Raw genomic sequence first — 21,373 nt, forward strand, 5'->3', positions numbered from 1 at the left:
ACAAAAAACTTGGTTTTGTTTCAAAATCTATTTCATCATCTTATCAAATCGTAATAAATGGTTTTACATGAAATGACGTTACATGAGTGACAACAAGGCGGGCTTCTTTCATGAGTTTTTATATATTTATAAGATGAACGGTTTAAAGTGCAAAATATGACAACTGAATTTAAAGCTGTCAGATGCACGAGTATTGACCATTTTACAGAAACACACAGGCTTCACATTAAATCAAGAGAAAAGAAGTCATATATGCAAAGTTCAGCATCCTGCGATCCACCTCTGCATCCTTTTCCTGAAACAAACATATACATAAACTTAGTTTCCATTTTATCTGAATCAAAGCTAAATAGCCAATTAAAATTGAGGTCAAAGCACAAAATGGTAAAAAAAAGTAAACTCCAAATTAAATCCTTATCTGGACAGGTTTTAGTTTAAGTTTAATAATAGCTGAATAACTTTTTAGAGTCTTAGTCTGTTGTCTTGAATATATCTACATATGATTCTGCACATTTGTAGTACTGCAAACTTTCCATTTGTAGTCTGGCACATGTTGTGCAATGCCATTTTTCGCTGTGCCACAGCCGTCTGTCCCAGCACCAAGCAAAGTGCAAGCCGGGCACAGCTCAGTCATGTAGCTTGTTGCGGGTCAGCAATGTGTGTAAACAGCTTAAATTTGTTAGTGTTACTCCAAAAAGCTCTGCAGATCTACTAAAGCTCTGCCTGCTTTGCTCTGTCCTTCCCTCAGAATGCTGAACCCAGCAGCAAGCACAGCGCTTGTTAAAACCTGTAAAAGTCATCAGATCATCAGAAGGACGCACAGAATGATTGTCTGAAACAAAGTCGGCCCATAGTGAGCACCAAGTGCAAAATGATCACATTTTGAGTTTTATGGGAGCAACATGTTTTAAAAGAGTTGGAACGGGGCAACAAGAGGCTAAAAGATTAAGCGGTACTAAAAAGAAACACCTGGAGGAACACTTTAAAATGAATTGTGTTAATCAGCAGTAGGTCAGTAACATGATTGGGTTTAAAAAGAGTATCTTAGAGAGGCAGAAGTTCTCAGAAGTAAAGACGGGCAGAGGTTCACCGTTCTGAAATTCTCTATTCTTTAAATATCTCATCATCTACAGTACATAATATCTTCAAAATAATCTGGAGAAATCTGTGTGTGTGCAAACTATAATACACCATCTGTGGATGGACCTCAGGCGGCACTACTGTCGTCTTCTCTCAGCTGAAGTTCAGCTCTGTTGGGAAAATATGAAAGCTGTACTCCAGACTAGAGCGGAAATGAACCATCCGACTTAGTTCAAAAGCTTGAATCTCTGATGGTATGGGGGTGCATTAGAGCTCTGGAACTGCCAGATTGCACATCAGGAAAAGCACCATCAATGCTGAGAGCTATATACAGGTATTAGAGCAACATATGCTCCAATCCAGAAGATGTGTTTTTCAGGGAAAGTCTTGCATACTTAAGCAGGATAATGTTAAAGCACATGCTGCATCTATTACAGCAGCACAGCTCCATAGTGGCGATCTGGACTGGCCTGTTGAGCAGCTACAATCACTGAGACAACAATAGGACGACATTCTTCTCCCAAATTCAGCAGCTGGTCTCCTCAGTTCCCAGATGTTTATGCTCTGTTGCTTAAAGAAGACGGGATGCTACACAGTGGTAAACACGAGCATGTCATGTTGCTGCCGTCAAACTCAAAATGATTTTTCTTTCTTAAAATGATAAATGTCTTCAGTTTAAATATTTGACAGGTTTTCTATGTTCTTTTTCTGTGTTGTTGTGATTTGGCGATATATAAAAATAAAACTGAACTGAATTGTTCTACTCTGAATAAAATATAGATTTACGAAATTTGAAAATCATTGAATTTTATTTTTTTGCTTACATTTTACACAGTGGCCCAACTTTTTTGGCACTGGATTTGAATTAGGTACATTATTCTTTACATACTTTTCATGTCGGTGTAGAAAATCTAACCCAAAGTGAAAATAGCATTATCAAGTTGTACTCACTAACAAACAAGAAGAAAATCTCTGTGGACTACAGTGGATTTAATTCAAGGTTTGAGCAAAGAAGCAAAACAAAAACAAAACAATGAAGTAAAAGACAGTAAAGCGCTACAGTGAAGCTAAAGGGGACTTCATCCCTCTGTGTGTGATCACACAGTCTACACTATAGTCTCTGCTGACCTCTCCATAATGAGCATTTTGTAAGGCAGTAGGTTAAGTCTTTCCTCCTGTCCTCACTCTTCAACCTGTCAACTTTCCTCCTTCTTTGCCAGCTTACAGACCTGCAGACTTTCCAGTGGGATCCCCCTCCAAGCCTCCTTAGGCTCGCCGACTTTTTTTACCCTTGGGATATGCGTAAGCGATAGTCACTTTGCAGCCATCTAGCTCGCAGTCCTCCATAGCCTCTTTGGCAGCTTTGCAACTTTCATCGCTGCCAAAGTTCACAAAGCCGAACCTGACGAAAATGAAATGTAAAATGCATCCAAGTGAGAATCGTGAACTCAGTTTAAGCAGTTAAGACAGTAAAGAGACAGCTTCACACTACAGACCTCTTTGAAACGTCTTTCTTATTTACAGTGACTCTTGCGTTGACGGCTCCTTCAAAGATACTTTTGAGCGTCTCTGGACTTGTCTTCTCAGCGAGGCCCATGACAATCAGTGTTTTTGACAGGACTAGAAAAGAAACATTTAATAATTTAACGCCGCTGTTTTACTCAAACTGACATCACAAACGCCACACTGCTGTAATCAAGCAGCCAATCTGATAACATCTAGATAATGAGATGATACCCTTTGCTTTCTCTGGCTTTTCACACGATTCTTCTGTGGCTTCTTTTTTGCCGGCCTCAATATTTTGGGATGACTGCAAGGCCTTTTTATCTGTAAGGAGGTCAGAACATGTAAAGTCCACATTAAATTTACTAAAAAAGAATATTCAAACAGCTTCACTGATTTCATTTACCTTTTTTCCTTTTGTTTTCCACATCAGCTTTAGTGACTCTACAAACACTTTTTTCTCCTACACGGTTCAAAATCAAAACCCTCTTTTGGATCGTCACTCCTTGTTTTTGTTTCTGTACCTTCTTAGCAATGCCTGTGTTTTTGAACTCCAAAAAGGCAATTCTGTTGAAAAATAAAGACATTTCACTTAGAACTTGTTATAAACAATCTTTAAAAATGCACCTATTATATTCATTTTAAGCCTAATATCTTTAATGTTATCTCTTTGAACTCTCGTAGAAAGCTTTGCCTGATTCCCTTTTAAAAATACCCTTAATGATCTAATACTAAGCCTTAGGCATTCACTAACAGCCTATACGCTAACCTGGTTCTGATTGGCTCTTCGTCATAAACAAAAGGATTAAACAGCAGGTGGGTGGGGCTTTTGTCATAGCCATTGCGAGAGGACCATATAAGGATATCCCCTCTTGGTGGCATCATCATACTACGAGTTTAAAGCAGATTCAAGCTTCAACTTTTAGCTCACAGGGATTACTTGTACACATTATGACCTCATCATTAGACTCTCAGCTTTAATATAAACTTCCACCATTCTAACATGAAAGCATAATAAGTCCCCCTTTCAAAGCATAAACAAGTAATGAATGACTTCCTCATCTGACAGGTTAACTTCCTGTTCAAAACTCTCACCCTTGGGTTGGGCCTTCAGTTCCACCAGGAAACCGGATGGCGATGGCCTTGTGGAAGATCTTCAGAATGTCTTCCTTCGTTGCGTTGTAAGGCAAATTCTTTACAAACAAACATCTGGCATCTCTGGCTGCAAAAATACATGAAAGTCCTCAAGTTTCACTTTTTTTTAATATATAAAGCTTATATTACTATTTTGATCCTCACAATGTTTTATATTTTAAACTCATTAAGAAAGTGTTTACAGAGGTTCCTGCTAATGACCATTACCCCACAGATGCCTATAGGACTGGAAGGCTTAAGGAACTTCCACATTGGTTTTTCACTACCAGAGGCCAGATCCATCTCTTATACTATGTGACAAATGCACATTCTTAAAGTTCGATAATAAGTTCATTAATTTAATGAACACACATTAAACAAATCTATTTGGTCATTTTTACCTTGCTTTTTTAGTTCAGGAGATTTCACCTTCACTTTTTCTGCACTTTTGATCTTTGCTTTGGCGATCTTCATTGGTTTATCGAGCAGCACCTCCCCATTTAATGTCAAGGCTTTAGTCAGGTCCATTTCTGAGAGCAAATCTACAAATGCATGTTTCCTGTAACAGCAGAAAATCACTTTATGTATTTTATGTAGCAGCAAAAACTAAATAAATAAAATGAAAATAAAAAAATAAAGCATAAATAAAGAAAACATACTCACCTGGATTGGTCCAATCTGATGTCTTTGAACAGAAGACTTTGTGACATGAGATATTCTTCTAGTGACTCTTTCAGTTCTTCAGATTTTTTAGAGATGTTGAGGTTACCAACAAAAAGACAAAATCCTAAAGAGGAATAAAGCAGCGAGATGTGTAAAGGCATCTTCAGGATCACTGGATATCTTACAAGACAAGCAATAATGAGTTCATACCTTCATTGATGAGCTTTGCTTTCTTTGATGGGGAATCCTCAATGACGGGGTCTGCCTTCCTTTTACCATTTACTGCAGGAGATAAAAAATGTGGTAACTGCCATCGTCCTGGGTTTTGGCCAAGGTTTTTCAGCTTGTGGACTTTGTATTCTTGCTTCTCTATTTATTTTTTTTTATTTTTTTCATCTTCTATTCCTTTAGTAATTTGAGCCCTGATTTTTTGATTAAGTTTACTTTTTTTGTTGATGGAATTTGTGAGGACGTTGTCATTTTCTTTGGACAACCTAACTCACCAATACAGCTGTGCTTTCTGTTTACTAAGTCTTTCTGCAGAGGGTGTTTTTGAGTCCTCTCATTTAACGCTATATGGCACAATGAGACAACAAGCAACCAAGGGGAGAGAGAGAAACTATAAAAACACAGACAGTAATGAGGGAAAGGGGAACAGGAAGGCAACTAAACACAGCTGCAAATTATCAGGAGTTTTTCAAAGGATGTAGGTGCTAAACAAAAGAAGTGACTATCAAAAAGAAACAGGAAGTGAGAACTGTAACTAAACAGCAAAACAAAGACAACAGTAAACTTGACATAAAGGAAAGATGCAGAAGTCAGGCAAAGAGGAAATTATGAGACAATAAAACTCTTAACACCAACAGCAAATTAAACTAACAACTAAGGAAATATTGCAAGAAAAATTAAATAACAAACTAAATAAGAACCAAATGAAGATTATTTAAGAATAAACAACCCTGAAAAACTCATGTCTGAAACTTCATGTCTGATATCAATTAACAGTACTATTTTACCTTTTTTGTCCAGTGAGCGTGCGTTCACCTTCGCCTTGTCCTCACTTGTGATCTTTACTTTGGTGATTTTCATTGGCTTATCGAGAAGGATCTCTCCATTTAACGCCAACGCTTTCGTCAAGTCCATTTCGGTGGCCAAATCTACAAAAGCATGTTTCCTACAACAGCACACATTCATATCAGTTATTTCATCTAGCAGCAAAATTTACAAAACACAGAATATATTTTTTAAGAGGGGCAAAGAAAAGGTTTTGCAACTCTAAGAAGTTTTTCTTGTGCATAATTTCATTTTCCACATTGCTAATTTTGCTTTTATGAAGTGTTAAATATGCAACTTGTTAACTTGACAAGTTATAATGCACTCTCAACTGTCTCAAACTCCTCCATCAACACTCTCAAAGCAAACACCACATCTGTACTGCTCTTTCTCAGCATGAAGCCATACTGCTGCTCACTGATCATCACCTCTCTCCTTAGCACAGCTTCAACAACTCTTTCTCATATCTTCCTGGTATGGCTCATCAGCTTTATCCCTCTGTAGTTACTACATGTGGCAACATCAACCCTGTTCTTGAAAATCTGTATCAGTGCATCATCTCACTCACAACCAGAATTGTGATAAACAATATAAACAATAGTCCGCTGCCTTCTCTCCAACATCTTCATACCTCCACAGGTATGTCATCAGGACGAACCGCCTTTCTCCTTATCCATGAACTTACAGCTTAGATTTAACACAGCAGCTACATGCTGAACATTTTTGTCTTTGTGATTCAACCAAAAAGTCGGGTCCCTTTATGAGCAATGACCCTCAGCACAACTGTTAAGTTACGTTAACACAAAAGTTGAATATTATGCAATTTGAGGTCAGTTTTGAGAATGCAAATACGTTTCCAAGAAGTCACACAGGACTTTCACAGCAATCTAAAAATAACACTGGAATTGGTCCCACAGTGCAGGAGAAGACAGTTAAATTCAGATCAGGCAAATTTGTTTGCTTTCACAGGCAAAGAGGTTTTTCATCACACCTTTTAGAGGACTTAGCATGAAAAAAAAAACAAATCAAATAAACAAACAAACAAACAGAAACACTCACCTGGATTGGTCTAATTGGATGTCTTGAAACAGAAGGCTTTGCGACATGAAGTATTTTTCTAGTGACTCGTTGACTTCTTGATATGTTTTAGTTTTGTTCAGGTTGCCAACACAAATACGAAATCCTAAAGAAGAATAAAGGGATGAAATATGTGAAGGCAAAGCCTCTCCAGGAATATGAGCTAATGTACAAGAAAAAGATGAGGTCTCACCATCGTTGTTGACCTTAGATTTCTTGGATGGGCGATTCTTAACTGCTTTTTGTTTCCCATTTACTGCACAGGACACAAAGTATTACAGATGTTAAATGGACTTTTCTACTTTAACTGCACTCTAAGAACTTTTTTTTTATCAAAAGCCTCATTCACCCAGTAACACACACACGGTTACTGGGTGAATGGATGCAGTGTGGGCAACTTAGGGTTCAGTATCCAACCCAAGGACACTTCCGACATGAAAACCAGAGGAGGCAGGGAGTGAACCGCCAACTTTATGATTAGCAGACGACCCGCTTTACCTCCTGAGCCACAGCCAATAAAACACAACTACTTCTGCCAGCTGAGGCTTCATGGTCTCTGGAGGGTTTGGTCTTAAACACCTGTTATCACAATTTTATAGCATGCAATAGCTTTTATCATTTGAAGAATAATATTTATGTCTTTGAAAATACTTTGACAAAGGCTGGGGTAATTCTAGCTTTAAGGTGGAAATGGAAAACATTTAGAGCCCAGCTGAAGTGACAGTCCAAGAGACGATTGGGGTCTCTTCATCTAGTAAAAGCAGACCTGCCATCATTTAAAGATACTGTAAATTAACTGTTGTGACTGGATCTTTTGTGACATCAGTGAAAGGGGTGCATGTTTCATATCGGAAGCAGCACTCTAAAAATCTTGTATGAAATGCAACAGATAGACGTTATTACTTTATTATTTTATATTATTACACACACACTTCAGAGGAGAAAGGATATTGAAAGATTCTGGTCATGCAGCAGTAACATCCAGTGAACATCCTTACCACAACCAGTCATCTTTTTGGCAGTCATCTGATCGCTTGCATCAAGTGTCGTTTCTGTGTCATCATCCTCTCCTTCCTCATTCTTCTTCTTCCAGGATACAGTTACTGTGGGGGCATTTCCCTTAACTGTTATCACAGTGTTCGTCTGATGATCTGAAAAGATATTTTAATTACTCACACAGTGCAGACACCCTGTGTGATGTTAACTCACCGGCCACTTCAGTGGGTACACCTGTCCAACTGTCCACTAAATATCTAATCAAATACTACATGGCAGCACCTCTGTGTATTTAGGCAGGTAGACATGATCCAGATGACCTGCTGAAATTCAAACCGAGCACCAGAATTGGGAAACGTAAAGTCATCTTAACTTGAAGTTTAAGTGACTTTGAATGTCGCATGATTGCTCATGCCAGATGGGTGGATCTGAGTGGAAACTGCTGATTAATTAGGAATTTCCCACATAATCATCACTATGATTACAGAAAATGGTCTGAAAAAGAAAATATCCGTAGGCGGCAGTTCTCTGCGTCAAAATTCCTTGTTGGGGTCAGAGGTCAGAGGAAAATGACCAGACTGATTTAAGATAATAAGAAGGCAACAGTAACACAAATAGTCAGTTGTTATAACCAGGAAAATGCTGACGAGCACCTCTGAAAGCACAACATCTTGAAACTTGGAGCAGATGGACTACAACAGCAGAAGACCACACTGGGTATCACTCCTGTCAGCTAAGAACAGGAAACTGAGGCTACAGGCTCACCAAAAATGAAAAACAGAAGTAAGAAAAACATTGCCTGGTCTGATGAATTTCTGCTGCTACAGTCAGATGGAAAGGACAGAGTTTGGCATAAACAACATGAAAGAATGGCTCCATCCTCCTTTGTATCAACAATTTCAGGCTGCGGTGGTTTAATGTTGTTGGGGATAATTTCTTGGCACACTTTGGTACCAGTACCAGAGGATTGTTTAAACACCACAGCCTACTTGAATATTGTTTCTGGTCATGTCCATCCCTTTATGACCACAGTGTATCCATCTTCTGATGGCTGCTTCCAGCAGCATAACAAACCATGTCACAAAGCTCAAATCATCTCAAACTGCTTTCTTAAACATGACAGTAATTTCATTGGACTCCACAAATGGCCTCCATAGTCACCAGATCTCAATCCAAAAGAGCATCTTTGGGATGCGGTAGAACAGGAGATTCACATCATGGATGTGCAACTAACAAATCTGCAGCAACTGCGTGATGCTGTCATATCAATATGGACTAAAATCTCTGAGCAATGTATCTATCACCTTGTTGGACCTGTGCCACAAAACAGTAAGTTAGTTGTGCAGGCAAAACTGAGTCTTACCTAGTATACGCCAGTTGTACCTTATAAAGTGTCCGCTGAGATCATATATTGAAAGACTTATAGTTACTAACATTATTCAGCTCAAACAGTCATGTTTACTGTGAATTTCTACATATTAATAGGGATTTACTTGCCAGTGTCAGCTGTGTCCTCTTGTACAACTTTGCTCTGTTTTTTTCTCCGTCTCGTAGCCTGGAACAAACACAACAGCTTCAGTGAACGATTTACCATTTACGTTTACCAAAAACCCAACTTGAAGTCTGTAAATTCCTTTGCGATGTCTGAAAAAAAAACTGTGCTAACGGCAGAGATGTTCGTGTTACTTTGAGCATTTTATCATTAAAGACAGAAAAGTTAACTCTTCCCTAAATAGCTGCCCTTTCTAATGTAATAACGGTATTATATCCGAGTACCCGACTATAATCAGACTCATGTTTTGTACAATTTTAATGATGATAATTCACAAGTTAACCGACTGCTAGCTCGTGAGTTCGCACTGACCCCAACAAACAACGTGATATAAACGCTTAACACAATGCATTTATATCACATCAAAGCCTGTTTCTGTAAGCTGCACAAATGCGGTATAACTCTTACGTCTGTTTTTGCCATATTAAACGTTTAAGTAGCACAAAATCACAGGCTGAAACAATTGTAGCGTCAGTCAGAAACCATACACGCGTGCTCGGATGAAAACATCCACATGCTACCGGACTTGAGTACCGTACTGCGCATGCGTACAATGTACTCTACGGATGCCCGCACAGAAACACGCTTTCGGGTAAGTTTACGCGGTTTTACGACTACTACTTTCGTTATTCCTTGCTGATAATTTGACTACCGTGTGCGCTACCCCACAGTGAGTGGAGCAGATCCCGGGAACAGAGAAGGTTCGAAGAAAGCGGTTAGACAGATTTGGGGATGTTTTTGGAAGCTAATTACTATTTAAATGTCTTCTAGCCGGTTAGCCCTAGCTTAACTTTTGAGTTTGGTGAACTTGTGAAAAGCATTTCGGCTCCAGCCAAACTTTGGACCTATTTTCACTTTTAGCTAATGAAATTTGTGATGCGAATGTTTGCTCCGCTGGAAAATCATGCTGTAGCAATCTGTTGACTCAAACAGGTTGAACCCGAGTCCAAAGGTGGAGTTACAGTCCCAACACGAAACCCGGTGCAGATAAGCTACTATCGGATTAAACGGGCCATTCAGGTTGTACACAAGACCACAATGAGTTGACAACAAATGGCGTGGGACGGCACTGAGACAAAATAGGACACATTTCCCACAATGGGGAGCCACAGGAACGGTTTCAAGAAGGAAAGCTACATTTTGTCGGTGGACGTGGGCACAACGTCAATCAGATGTCACGTCTATGACAAGGAGGCAAAGATCCGAGGATCATGCTCTACAAAGGTATTCATCTGTTCTGCCTTTTTAATTCCTCACATAAACCACCCACTTGGTAAATAAATTAAATGCAGCATCCACACAAACTTGATCTTTCCCCAGGTTGTGCTCCTCTATCCAGAGGTAGGACATGTGGAGATGGACCCAGATGACCTGTGGAAAGGGTTTATCTCTGTGGTTAAAGGAGCCGTGCAAGGTACATCTGCTCCAATTCCTACTTTTATGTCAATCCGCAGATGTGCCATGAAAAAGTGTTTGTCCCCTTCCTGATTTCTAAGGTTTTTTGTATATTGGTCACACTTGAATCTAAAGATAAACACTTTTATTGCCATTGTTGCACTAGGTCAGGGTACCTTGGAAATCTCGTGGATAATGGCTATCACGGTGGTTCAGTGAGTCCCAAAGCCTTAGAAATGGCTTTGTAACCATTTCTAGCCATGTCGTAATACAAGCATAATAGATAAAACACTACCAAAGTTTCACATAGTTCATTTAGTTTTGTTATCAAAGAGAAAATATTGCATGCGAAAGATCATATACTGATATTCCAGTTAAGCACACTTGGCTTTTAGATTTTTTTGAAATTGTTCTTTTTGTTTATCATTTACTGCAATGTGAATGTCTTATCTTGGAATTTTTTTACAAAAACGATCCTTGTCCTTCTTTTTCTCCGCTTAACTGTTTTGTGCTCGTGTTGCTGTCCTGATCATATAGATGCAGGAATACAAATGCACCAGGTAGAGGCCCTTGGGATCTCCACTCAGCGCGGTACCTTCACAACATGGGACAGGTGAATAGCTTTGCTCACATACCTACTTTAGCACATCTTTGAATAATTCATGCCCTATGCTGGCTTTTCCTCTAGTTTGTTTCTCATCTCCTCCTCCGCTTTGACAGGAGAACTGGGGTTCCTTTCCACAACTTCATCAGCTGGCAGGATCAGAGAGCTGCAGACCTGGTGAAGTCCTGGAACAGATCCTGCACCATGAAAGTGAGGCTGCTCCCTATTTCTTTCATGATCTTTAGTCAGTAGATTGGACTTTAAAAGGCAAAGGCAGGAAAAACTTTCAAATAAATATAATGGTCCCATGTAAACTCAAAATTCTTTTCAACCAGTGCTGGATGTGCTTTTTGTTTATCCAACTTATTTGTTTGTTTGTTTTTACAAAAATCTCAGGCAATCCATGGTGCAATGAAGGTCCTCTACTTTGTTACCAGGCAGAAACGGTTGCTTGCAGCAAGTCTCATCGTCTTCTCCACTCAGCATGTCACTTTTCGCCTCGTCTGGGTCTTGACACATTACAAACAGGTGCGTGGAAGGGTTAACTAATGGGCTTGTGCTCAAAATTAGAGTAACACATTTGCATGTATAACAACTGGGAACAATGTGGTCCACTGTTTAATTGCAATCAAACAATTCCTTTATGTGTGAAAAATCACAACTAAACGATGAATTCAGGAACAGTGAGTGCACTGAAAAGTTAAATTTAAAGTTCCCTCATATTTGACGGAATATAACAAATCATTCATTACTATTAAGGGTTAGGGTTAGACTCTTACAGTTGTTACCATCAGTATAAGAGAATAAATAACTATTTACCATTTGTAAAGGATTTTACAACCACTAGTCTGTATGTATTTTTAATACATATTCAAAGTAGATTTGTGGAGTAATCATCGGCTATCTCCTGTGCACGGATAACATCAAGCTGTACAACCGGCATGAGTGAGACATTGCATTGACTCATTGATCCTCAGCCTGAATAAGTGTGACTCAGTGGTGTCAGAGTGTGGGAAAGTGATCCACACCAAAAGGTTTTCGAGAAGTCATTTAATACTCAACTGTAATATTAAACAGGAGGAGATGCACTGATATGTCAAGACACAAAAAAACTGCTCACAATGGACGGAGGTCTCCACCCAAAATCTGACACCCTGAGGCTGTGCAAGTAGCGGAAAGAGGTGAGGCAAGGATTAGACGGTGACGGAGGATACATGAGTAGGTTAGGAAGATGGTTCCACTTGAGATGAAGAATACTTCAGGCAGTTGAAGAAAGATGGTGGTCAGGGAAAGGAGGAGGAGGCATTGTAAAAGACCAAAAGCCTGCATTGGGATGCACCATCGACAGGTAGAGGAAGTGGCTGACATCAAGAAATCCCAGCAGGGGCTAGAAAAATGTTGGCTTTAAGGACAGCACAGAAGCTCTGATAATGGTGGCAGAAGAGCAAACCCTAAGCACCAGATTCTTAGAGGCGGGAGTCTAACGCATGTGGACTAAAAGTCCCAAAGTACTGATGGGAGACACCTCTGAACACTAGGGCTAAGATCCTGAGATAAACAGAGAAGTGCCAGTGGCTGAAGGAACAACTGGACCAGATGTGGAAGATACAGTTCAAAATGGTCCCAGTGGTAACACCAGCATCAGGAGCTATAACCCTAAAAGTGGACGAGTGGCTCCAGCAGATTGAGGACACATCAGAGATTTCTGTCCAGAAGAGTAAAGTCCGAGGACAGCTCAGCTAAAGCGAAATTTATGCTTTGCATGTTCACAGTCCACCGCCAATCAGGGGATGGCCCGTCTACCTACAGAGAACTCTGTTGTTAATGGAGGCAGAGTACAAAGTATGTGGTATAACTGGTTTGTGCGGTGATTGCTGTGTGCTGTTTGTGGTCCGTCAGCCACCTGCAGGGAAGAGCAAGGTTCAAATGTACAAAGCGCTGAAGTCAAAGAGTCCACTGCAGCCACTCTCAAAGCTTCTGTAATATTTTTTTTTTTTACGTTTTTTTTGTGTGTTTGTTTGGTTGGTTTTTTACGCTTCTCCCATTCCTGGTGTACTCCGCTTTCCTGCTCTGGCCCACTTATCAACCAATCAGCATTCAGCAGACGCATATGTCATCAACATCCAGCAACATGCAGTTAGGATTTTGGAGGACTGCATGGGAGCACGACTGTGATGGGAGAAAAGCCCTCAGGTCTCGCTGTCCGAACAGAAACGTGTACGCAGACTGACACATTTACAGGAACATAAATTACGCTTGAGATGCTGCGCAGAACCCTCGCTCCCAGCTTTTCCCTCTTAAGAAACACAAACATGCTACGCCCCAGGAGGGAGTTTTTTATTTATGTAAAAATAAACTTGTGTTGATGCCCTTATGAACCAAAGAGTTGAATAATAAAAAAGGAAAGGAGAAGCATGGAGAGGCCTCAGTATTAGATGGCCCACAGCATTCTTCTGTTTTCAGCCTCGTCATGTTTCTTTCTTCTTTCAGGTTCGTGAAGCAATAGATGAAGGTAACTGCTGCTTTGGGACAATAGACAGCTGGCTCCTGTTTAAACTCACAAAAGGTGGGTTTGCATTGTTTAGCTTGGTTTCCCAGACATCGAGTAAGCCTAGACTAAAAACACTTTTTTTTTTTCCTTTCAGGGCAGAGTTTTTTTTCTAGCTATTCCCGTTTAGCCTCTTGAACTCAGTGACATCTAAAACAAGTTCAGTAATATAAGATTTGTGCAGTGAACTGTGATTTTGTACAGTTCCTAACAGGATAATAATCCCCAGACAGAATGTCCTTTGTCTTATCAATCCTACTGAGTCACTGATTGGCTGAAATTCCTCAGGAATGTTTCGGCTCACTCCTGGGGAGGAGATTTGGAAAAGTGACAAGCAGCTCGAGTTTTTTGTTAATTAACCTTTCTTTTAGAGACTGATTATATGCATCTCCTAATCTGTTTCAGGACACCTGCATGCCACCGATTACTCTAATGCCAGTTCAACAGGGATTTTCGACTCTTATCAGGTCTGGTGTCAGTCATAATTATTTACTGTTTATTCTGTGGTTGGTTTGAGTTTGTCTTTTTATATCCCTGTAATGTGACTTGCTTCATAGATGTGCTGGAGTGGGTTTCTTTCCTCTCTTGTGTCCCTGCCGCTCTCTATTTTCCCCAAAGTAGAAAATACAGGGTGAGTGGACCATTCGCTTCCAGTTACATCTGACACTTTGTTCATGTTTTAGCAAAAGTCGCTCATATTAATAAACATGATCACATTTGTCTTTGTATTCTATGTTTTTTTTATGTCCCTGCTGAGTCAGAGACATGCTTGTTTTTGTTATTGTTTGTCTTTTTGTTTGATTCAAAGTCTATCTGTCTAAATTTAATGAAACTTTGTGGAGACAGTGAGTATCAATAAAGGAAGAACCTATCAATGTTTAATGCAGTTCCATATGAGACGCTGACTTTGGCAGAGAATCCAAGAGCCCTTCTTTTTAATACCTATTTATATATAGATCAATGGATCCCAACTTTTATCCATGCACAGTGTTATAATATGCAGGGAAGTGGGGGAAAAGAGATTGTGTTAATTTTTTTTTCTCTTTTTTTCTCTAAAAGATTTTTCTTGAGAAACACTGAGTGTGTGCCACAATCCCACATGATCACATTTAATGTGACTCACATGTTTGCTTTCTTGCAGCTGGTGAAAGCAAACATCTGTGTGCATAAGAAAAATTTATACATTAAAGTTCAAATGCACTGACTGAAAATGTACACTGTCAACAGTCACTTCAGTATGTTAGTTAGAGAGTTATAATTAAAGATTCAATTAAACCCAACCTTTGCAATATACAGTAAGCATAAAGCGCAGCGTCTAGTTATATCCTTTGCCCTCAGTTTGCCTTTAGAGTAAAGCTCTGAAAGAGACTGTGAGATGATTCAATTCAATTCAATATGATTTATACAGCACCAACTCACAACAACAGTCGCCTCAGGGCGATTTATATTGTAAGGTAGACCCTACAATAATACATACAGAGAAAACCCCAGCAATCACATGACCCCCCCCCATGAGCAAGCATTTTGGCGACAGTGGGAAGGAAAAACTCCCTTCTAACGAGAAGAAACCTCCAGCAGAGCCAGGCTCAGGGAGGGGCGGCCCCAGCCATGACCGGTTGGGGTGAGAGAAGGAAGCATTGTGATGCACTGTGTCTGATTTCTCCGGTTTCTTGTCTTGACACCACAGCCATGACTTTGGTTCCACAGACCCGTCCATCTTTGGGGTGTCCATTCCTATCATGTCAGTGGTGAGTCAACATCTGACCGTCACACAATCTCTTGTCTGCACTGCAAACCTCTGACTGCTTCAACCTGGCATTTCGCCACCATTATGTTGTAACAAAGATGTCTTGCAAAGTTAGCTAATCAGCAGCTGATTGCACGTCATTCGGCTATGACAGGACACACCCTGACTCTATAAAGAAACCTCCAATGAGACCCAAGAGTTGATTAAAGCACTCTACTTCACTTCCCTTAATTGCAAGTTTTCAATATTCATTGTCATCAAAACTTTCAATTATGTCCTCTGTCCATGTGCCTTAGATGGCAGACCAACAGGCAGCCATGTTTGGAGAGTGCTGCTTTAATGTTGGTGATGTAAAGATCACCATGGGAACAGGCACCTTCATGGACATAAACACTGGGAGCAAACCACATACATCTGTAGCAGGTAAAGGGTCCGCACATACATTACAAATACATTCATATTCACCCATTCAGGCTAATCATAACCTCTGACCTCTCTTTACAGGTCTGTATCCTCTTGTGGGGTGGAAGATCGGCTCAGAGGTGGTGTACCTGGCAGAGGGAAATGCAGCCGACACAGGCACCGCCATCAAATGGGCACAGAAGCTGGGTGAGCAGTGAGGCGTATAGTGTGAAAACACCATGCAGGACTAATTCATCCATCTTTAAATCATAGTCGGTTTTATTCTTCCACACTGAATACTGAGCGTGGCAGTGACGGACAGAACCGGGGATTGTGTGTGACACCTGTGTGTGTGCTGTTTCAGAGCTCTTCTCTGATGTCAGAGAGACCAGCGCCATGGCTTACAGTGTCAGTGATTCAGATGGAGTGTGTTTTGTTCCTTCCTTCAGCGGCCTGCAGGTCTGTACACTTTTTGTTTTTCTGCTGTAAGCGTGTATTTCTTATTACGTGTAGTTTCTTTTAACCAGCACACTCATTCATTTCTTTATTTTATTTATCTCTCTGTAACATGGTGTCTCTTTGTTCTTTTTATTTTTTTGCTGCCCTCCATTGTGAACTCGCCCTTGTAAGTGTTTATGCTGGATGCTAAATGCTTATAGTTAGACATGCAAAAGCTACTTTTCGACAGTAACCCTGCAGAGCTGCATAACAGCACGTCTGCTGACCAACAATTTTTGAGCTTTACTTTAAGACACAAAGACAGTTTAGAGACCTTTTTTTTTCATCCTTTCTTTAAAGACTGCAGTTTATTAACTGTTTGTGTAAATGTTTTATTAAAGGCTCCTCTGAATGACCCAAAAGCATGCGCTTCCCTCATGGGCCTAAAACCATCTACTACTAAAAGCCACCTGGTCCGGGCCATTCTGGAGTCTGTCGCCTTCAGGTGAGGCATTTTCAAAAGATTAAGTACTGTGCAAAAGTCTTGAGCTATCACTCATTTGGTAAATATTTTTGCTTCCAAGAGCCAGACTTTCCAGTCATTCCAGTAATGTGCTCTCTAGGCTTTGTGAAGGTCTTTCAAAGTTTTTTTTTTTTTTGAAAAACTTTGTTTTTTAACTCCTTTTCAGTCCTGTCCTTGTACCCGACCATTTTCAGCAGTGTTTGGAATTTTTGGTAAGCTGCTTAAAACTGATCTGTAAATCATTCAAGTATGAAAAAGGCACCTAACTCAAGGGATGAACCAGTGTTGTGTCTACGCATAACAGACAACTTTGTTACTAGCAGCTGGTCACAAAAACACATAATCTTTTTCAATTTCTGTAGAAGAATCTATGAAAATGTTAAATATAACACACTTCTTATACTGGCATCAAATATTTTTGCACCACACAATAACTCCCAAAGAGCTATTAGCTGAAACCTTGGCATATTTTGGAATAGTGTGTAAGTATATCCTTAGAAATGTTGAGGAAACTGGATAAGTGGAGGACAGAATAAGAAATGTTCGACCTAACAACTATCTAGCAGATACACTGTATCTGAAAGTCATGTCCTGAAGACATAAGAAAAAAATGTATTTTCAAAAAGGAAGAAAGTCTGAGGTATGCCAAATTACACAAGTACTGGAGTGAATATCAGCAGCAACAGGTCCGATAGAGTGATGAATGCAAATTTGGCATTTTTGGTTCCAAATGTATGAAGGAGTTCAGGAGAGAGGTACAACAGTGAGTGTCCACAGCCATCTGTAAAACACAGGAGAGACTGTGTCATGGTTCGGGGCTGAATTTCAGACGGTGGAATTAGAGATCTTTAAAAAACTGATGATAATCATGATAAGAGAAAAATGTTGACAGAATTTAACCATCTGGAAAGCCTCAGTGGCTTCATTTTCTAACCTGATAATGATCCTTAACACTTGTGGAGAACTGTTCCTGAAGAGTGTTTAAAGAGATTAAAAATTGTGTTGAAGAATAAAGGTGGTCAGACCAAATATTGACTTGCAATTACTCTGCGATTGTACAAACTCTTCTTTTGCCTTAAGAGCTGTATTTTCATGTAGGATTGCACCAATTTCCTAGTTTTCGAGCCCAACATAGTGAAATGAGGGTGACTCAAGACTATTGCACAGCACTCTAGTTTCCTTATTGCTTTACTGTTTATTCTCATTCATGCTTATTTACATTCTGTTCCAGAAATAAGCAGCTGTATGAGACAATGTTAAGAGAAACCCGTATTCCCATCACAAAGATAAGGTACAGTACTTCTTTTAACTTGTCAGTCTGAAGGTAGTAACTGTACATGCAATAAAAACTCTGTGTATTGGCATTTAACTCATACAGAGACAGGAAACCCGTTTGATATTTTATTTTAGTGTTTGTCTTTTAGCCAACAAACTGGGTGTAACAGAATAGACTCTTGTGTTCTCTGCCTCCACTCATGCAGTTCAATTCTTTATTGACTTTGCATTATGGCTTTATGTTTCCCTGATACTGTTACAGTAAAGTGAAGGAAAATCTAATTGAGTGCTCGGCTCCTTTCTCTCTCAGGGTGGACGGTGGTGTTTCCTCCAATGACTTCGTCATGCAGCTGACCTCAGACTTGTTTGGTAAAAAGATAGCCAGACCCCAGCACCATGAGATGTCATGTCTCGGGGCTGCTTTTGTCGCTGGACTTGAAGTCGGTATGGAAATAAATATTTAAACAGAACAAATATTTGCACTGTAGTCGAATGTTTTGAAGGAGCATTTGATTCGCGGCCGTGTGAAGATAAGATGTCTTAGAAATGACGTTCAGCACAAACGGAGTGATCTATCATGCTCTGACACTCTGGTCTTACTTTCACTGTGGTGTTTCTCTAAAAATATTACAGCTCCTGACAGGCCCATTTGAAAAGTTTTGATCAAAAGTCCTATTTTTATTCCTGCTGACTCTGGCAGGAGAGGCAAAAAGCCTTGCTGTTTGTTACATAACCTGTTTTCCATTTAATTATTCACATTATGTAATTAGATTGTTATATATTAGTCAGTATTTAATCAAATCAACCAGAAAATATGGCTGATTTGTTGTGGCTGTTTCATAACAGGCCAGAAGCAGGTGGTGCTGACGACTGAAAAATAAAATGAATCATGAGGAACATGGCTTTTAAGTGGATCAGTCCACAGTGATGTAGATAATTAGATCATTTGTCCAGCATTTATTGCTCTTTTTGCACCACAGCGTACCTTGTGCGGTGCTAGATTCTGCATTTATATTTGTGTCGGTGTTGTACGCAGGTTTCTGGAGGACGCGTGAGGAGCTGAAAAAGCTGCAGAATGCCGACGATGAGTTTTTGCCCCAATGTGCAGACAAGGAGTGCACCGGCAGCCCGAACAGGGAGTATGTCCCCATCCTCCAGAGCTGGGAGAGAGCTCTGCGGCGCTCCATGAATTGGTACAACAAGCCTTGACACTGGAAGCACACACACGGAGAGTCCATGGGATGACCATGGAGGATGGAGATGTCAGATCTGATGACATTTGAAAGTAGACGGATGATTTTTGTTAATTTTTCTTTTTAAAGAAAAATTACTGTTTACAAAATAACAACCATTACCTGTGAGTCAAATTTTAACGGGCAAAAATAAATCCTGGGCTACTTATGTAAGGAAAACATCGTTGCCAGCAGTTACTTAGTCGTCCTAGGGAACATGACAGCAGATTTTTTTATTTTTCCCGAGATCTGTTTTCACTGCCACTTGTTTGTCTGCAAGTTTGCACATAATCTACCTAGCTTAGTTTTTAGAAACTTGTTGAAGAGGTGTAGCGCAGCTAAGGAAAGAACCCGTTCTGGACCACAGCAGGGCATTGATCTTGTCATAGGATACACTCTCCAAGTGCTCCTCTAATGTAAGGCTAAAGGACAAATGCACTGACATGATGCTGCAGCACTGATTAATACAGTTGAAGGCACGCTTGTACTAACTTCACACAGCAGTGCAGGTCAGATCCAAGCCAAAGGATTCCCCAGCCACAGCCTTGAATTGCTGTCCACAAACAGGAGTTGCTGTTCCCTGACTTGATTTCCTCTTCTTGCACACAGCGGCCTGTTTACAAGCACATTTCATTCATTCCAGGCTGGATGTCACTAGTGCTGCTTCATATTTCAGTCAGTATTTTTTTTTTCCGCAGCGGAAATAAGATTTTTACATTTTCCCACATGGGGGTGCTGATGACCACCTTTTAAAGCTTTTTAAAAATCATGAGGTCGCCATAGCAACCGCATGCCAAATGTTCATCAGCAGCTATAGAGTTAAAAGCGTTCATCCCAGATTCACACATGAGCCTCTGTTCATGACACCTCAGACTGCACAAAAGGAAGCCCAGATCCGATATATGCAGCTTAATGTTTCACTTTTTCACTTTTGTGTAGCAGCTGCCTCTCAATTTTAAATTTGAACGTTGACCTCGTAAAGTCATACATGATGCCTTTTTTTTTAAATTAATTACTGTGTGATCAACAAATTATATTCAGTGGCTGTATTCAGAGATTTAAATATGACAAAAAACTAATTGTATGTGTTTGTTTTTCTGTATGTGGGAATTTGACTGGAGTTAAGTGTTTAATGTTAATTCTATGCTTCCAATTAGTCGATTATATACCTCTCGATTGGCAAGAAGAGCTGGAAAAAGTATTAGATTTAACTGTAATAAACACAAAAATGTCTACTTTTGTACTGTTTGATGCTTTGATCTGTTATTTTGTTGTTGTGAGTGAGGTCATAAGGGGTTCAAACCAGTCCATGTCTCGTGATTATTCTTTGTTAGTGTGGAGTACAACCATGGGGATGTCATATGATAATGTTTTGACTCGAGTCTTGATTTCGACTTGATGAACTCTGATGACATAGTTTAAAATTCTGATCGCATTATGATGAAGCCCAAATGACTAACTAGATCTAAACTGTGAATGTCTTTCCTGAGTTGTTCTGCTCCCCGTGTGATGATCTGTGCTCTTGCAAAGTGTAATACTGTGCCTAACCCTAAAGTTAACCCCAGTTCACGTGTGTGACATCACTTGTACTTCATTCAGTTTCTGAATGGCACGTGTCATTCCAACATGCTAGGACCTAGCAGATGAATACAATGTGTGTAATTGTAAAAAGATTTGGATGAGAAGGTCTAGCATTTTTGTTGCTGGGGAGGGGCTTCTATTAAAAACCTGAATTATCAGCTGTTGTGGTCGTGGTGATTTGGGTGCCTCGCGCACTCAAGCTGCACAGGTGTCTGTGACACACGGTGAGCGAGTGAGCAGATGCTGCCTGAAGGTGTTTACCTCCACAAGGACTCTGGGGAAATGCTGCTGCCTCATGCCTGAGATGGGGGGCGGTTATCAGAAACACAGGCTGCCGGATGAGTCTGGGGATTGAGTCCCATTGATGTGGGCAACCTCGCTGTGAGGGTTGCTATGGCAGCTTGGGGATGGAGTGACTGAGAGAACAAATGGAGTGTGTGTGTGTGTGTGCTCATGGTGCTGGTATGGCGAAGGGGGTGCTAATTGAGTGAGCACAAGGGGGATTTCCTAAACAATGGGAGGATTGTGTGTGTGTGTGTGTGTGTGTGTGTGTGTGCGTGCATGTGTGTG

The 21,373-nt window shown here is 40.2% G+C and overlaps 2 protein-coding genes across 4 annotated transcripts; one reads left to right on the forward strand and one right to left on the reverse strand.

The window, feature by feature from the left end:
• Positions 1–2: 2 nt before the first annotated feature.
• Positions 3–9,583, reverse strand: LOC134617666 (nucleolin-like). 2 transcript variants are annotated; one of them, XM_063463004.1, is made up of 15 exons: positions 9,467–9,583; positions 9,004–9,061; positions 7,509–7,661; positions 6,704–6,766; positions 6,493–6,616; positions 5,397–5,554; positions 4,591–4,662; positions 4,381–4,504; positions 4,119–4,276; positions 3,679–3,805; positions 2,990–3,150; positions 2,818–2,907; positions 2,577–2,700; positions 2,310–2,482; positions 3–295 (listed from the first exon to the last, which is right to left on the reverse strand). In XM_063463004.1, the coding sequence occupies exons 1-14, from the start codon at positions 9,479–9,481 to the stop codon at positions 2,347–2,349; spliced, it is 1,563 nt and encodes a 520-aa protein (XP_063319074.1). In that variant the 5' UTR covers positions 9,482–9,583; the 3' UTR covers positions 3–295; positions 2,310–2,346. The 2 variants fall into 2 exon arrangements, with proteins under 2 accessions (XP_063319074.1, XP_063319073.1); XM_063463003.1 differs by lacking the exon at positions 3–295 and having other exon boundaries at positions 303–2,482.
• An 8-nt stretch (positions 9,584–9,591) lies between these two features.
• On the forward strand, positions 9,592–20,961 carry gk5 (glycerol kinase 5). 2 transcript variants are annotated; one of them, XM_063463005.1, is made up of 17 exons: positions 9,592–9,650; positions 9,992–10,282; positions 10,379–10,472; positions 10,991–11,066; positions 11,174–11,267; positions 11,454–11,585; positions 13,548–13,623; positions 14,011–14,072; positions 14,163–14,236; positions 15,293–15,353; positions 15,649–15,775; positions 15,857–15,961; positions 16,119–16,213; positions 16,594–16,697; positions 17,947–18,006; positions 18,301–18,434; positions 19,027–20,961. In XM_063463005.1, exons 2-17 carry the CDS (start codon positions 10,157–10,159, stop codon positions 19,197–19,199), a joined length of 1,593 nt encoding a protein of 530 aa, XP_063319075.1. In that variant the 5' UTR covers positions 9,592–9,650; positions 9,992–10,156; the 3' UTR covers positions 19,200–20,961. The 2 variants fall into 2 exon arrangements, with proteins under 2 accessions (XP_063319075.1, XP_063319076.1); XM_063463006.1 differs by lacking the exon at positions 9,592–9,650 and adding an exon at positions 9,684–9,759.
• Positions 20,962–21,373: the final 412 nt, after the last annotated feature.

This window comes from Pelmatolapia mariae, linkage group LG18 (assembly GCF_036321145.2).
Source record: "Pelmatolapia mariae isolate MD_Pm_ZW linkage group LG18, Pm_UMD_F_2, whole genome shotgun sequence".
NCBI classification, from domain to species: domain Eukaryota; kingdom Metazoa; phylum Chordata; class Actinopteri; order Cichliformes; family Cichlidae; genus Pelmatolapia; species Pelmatolapia mariae.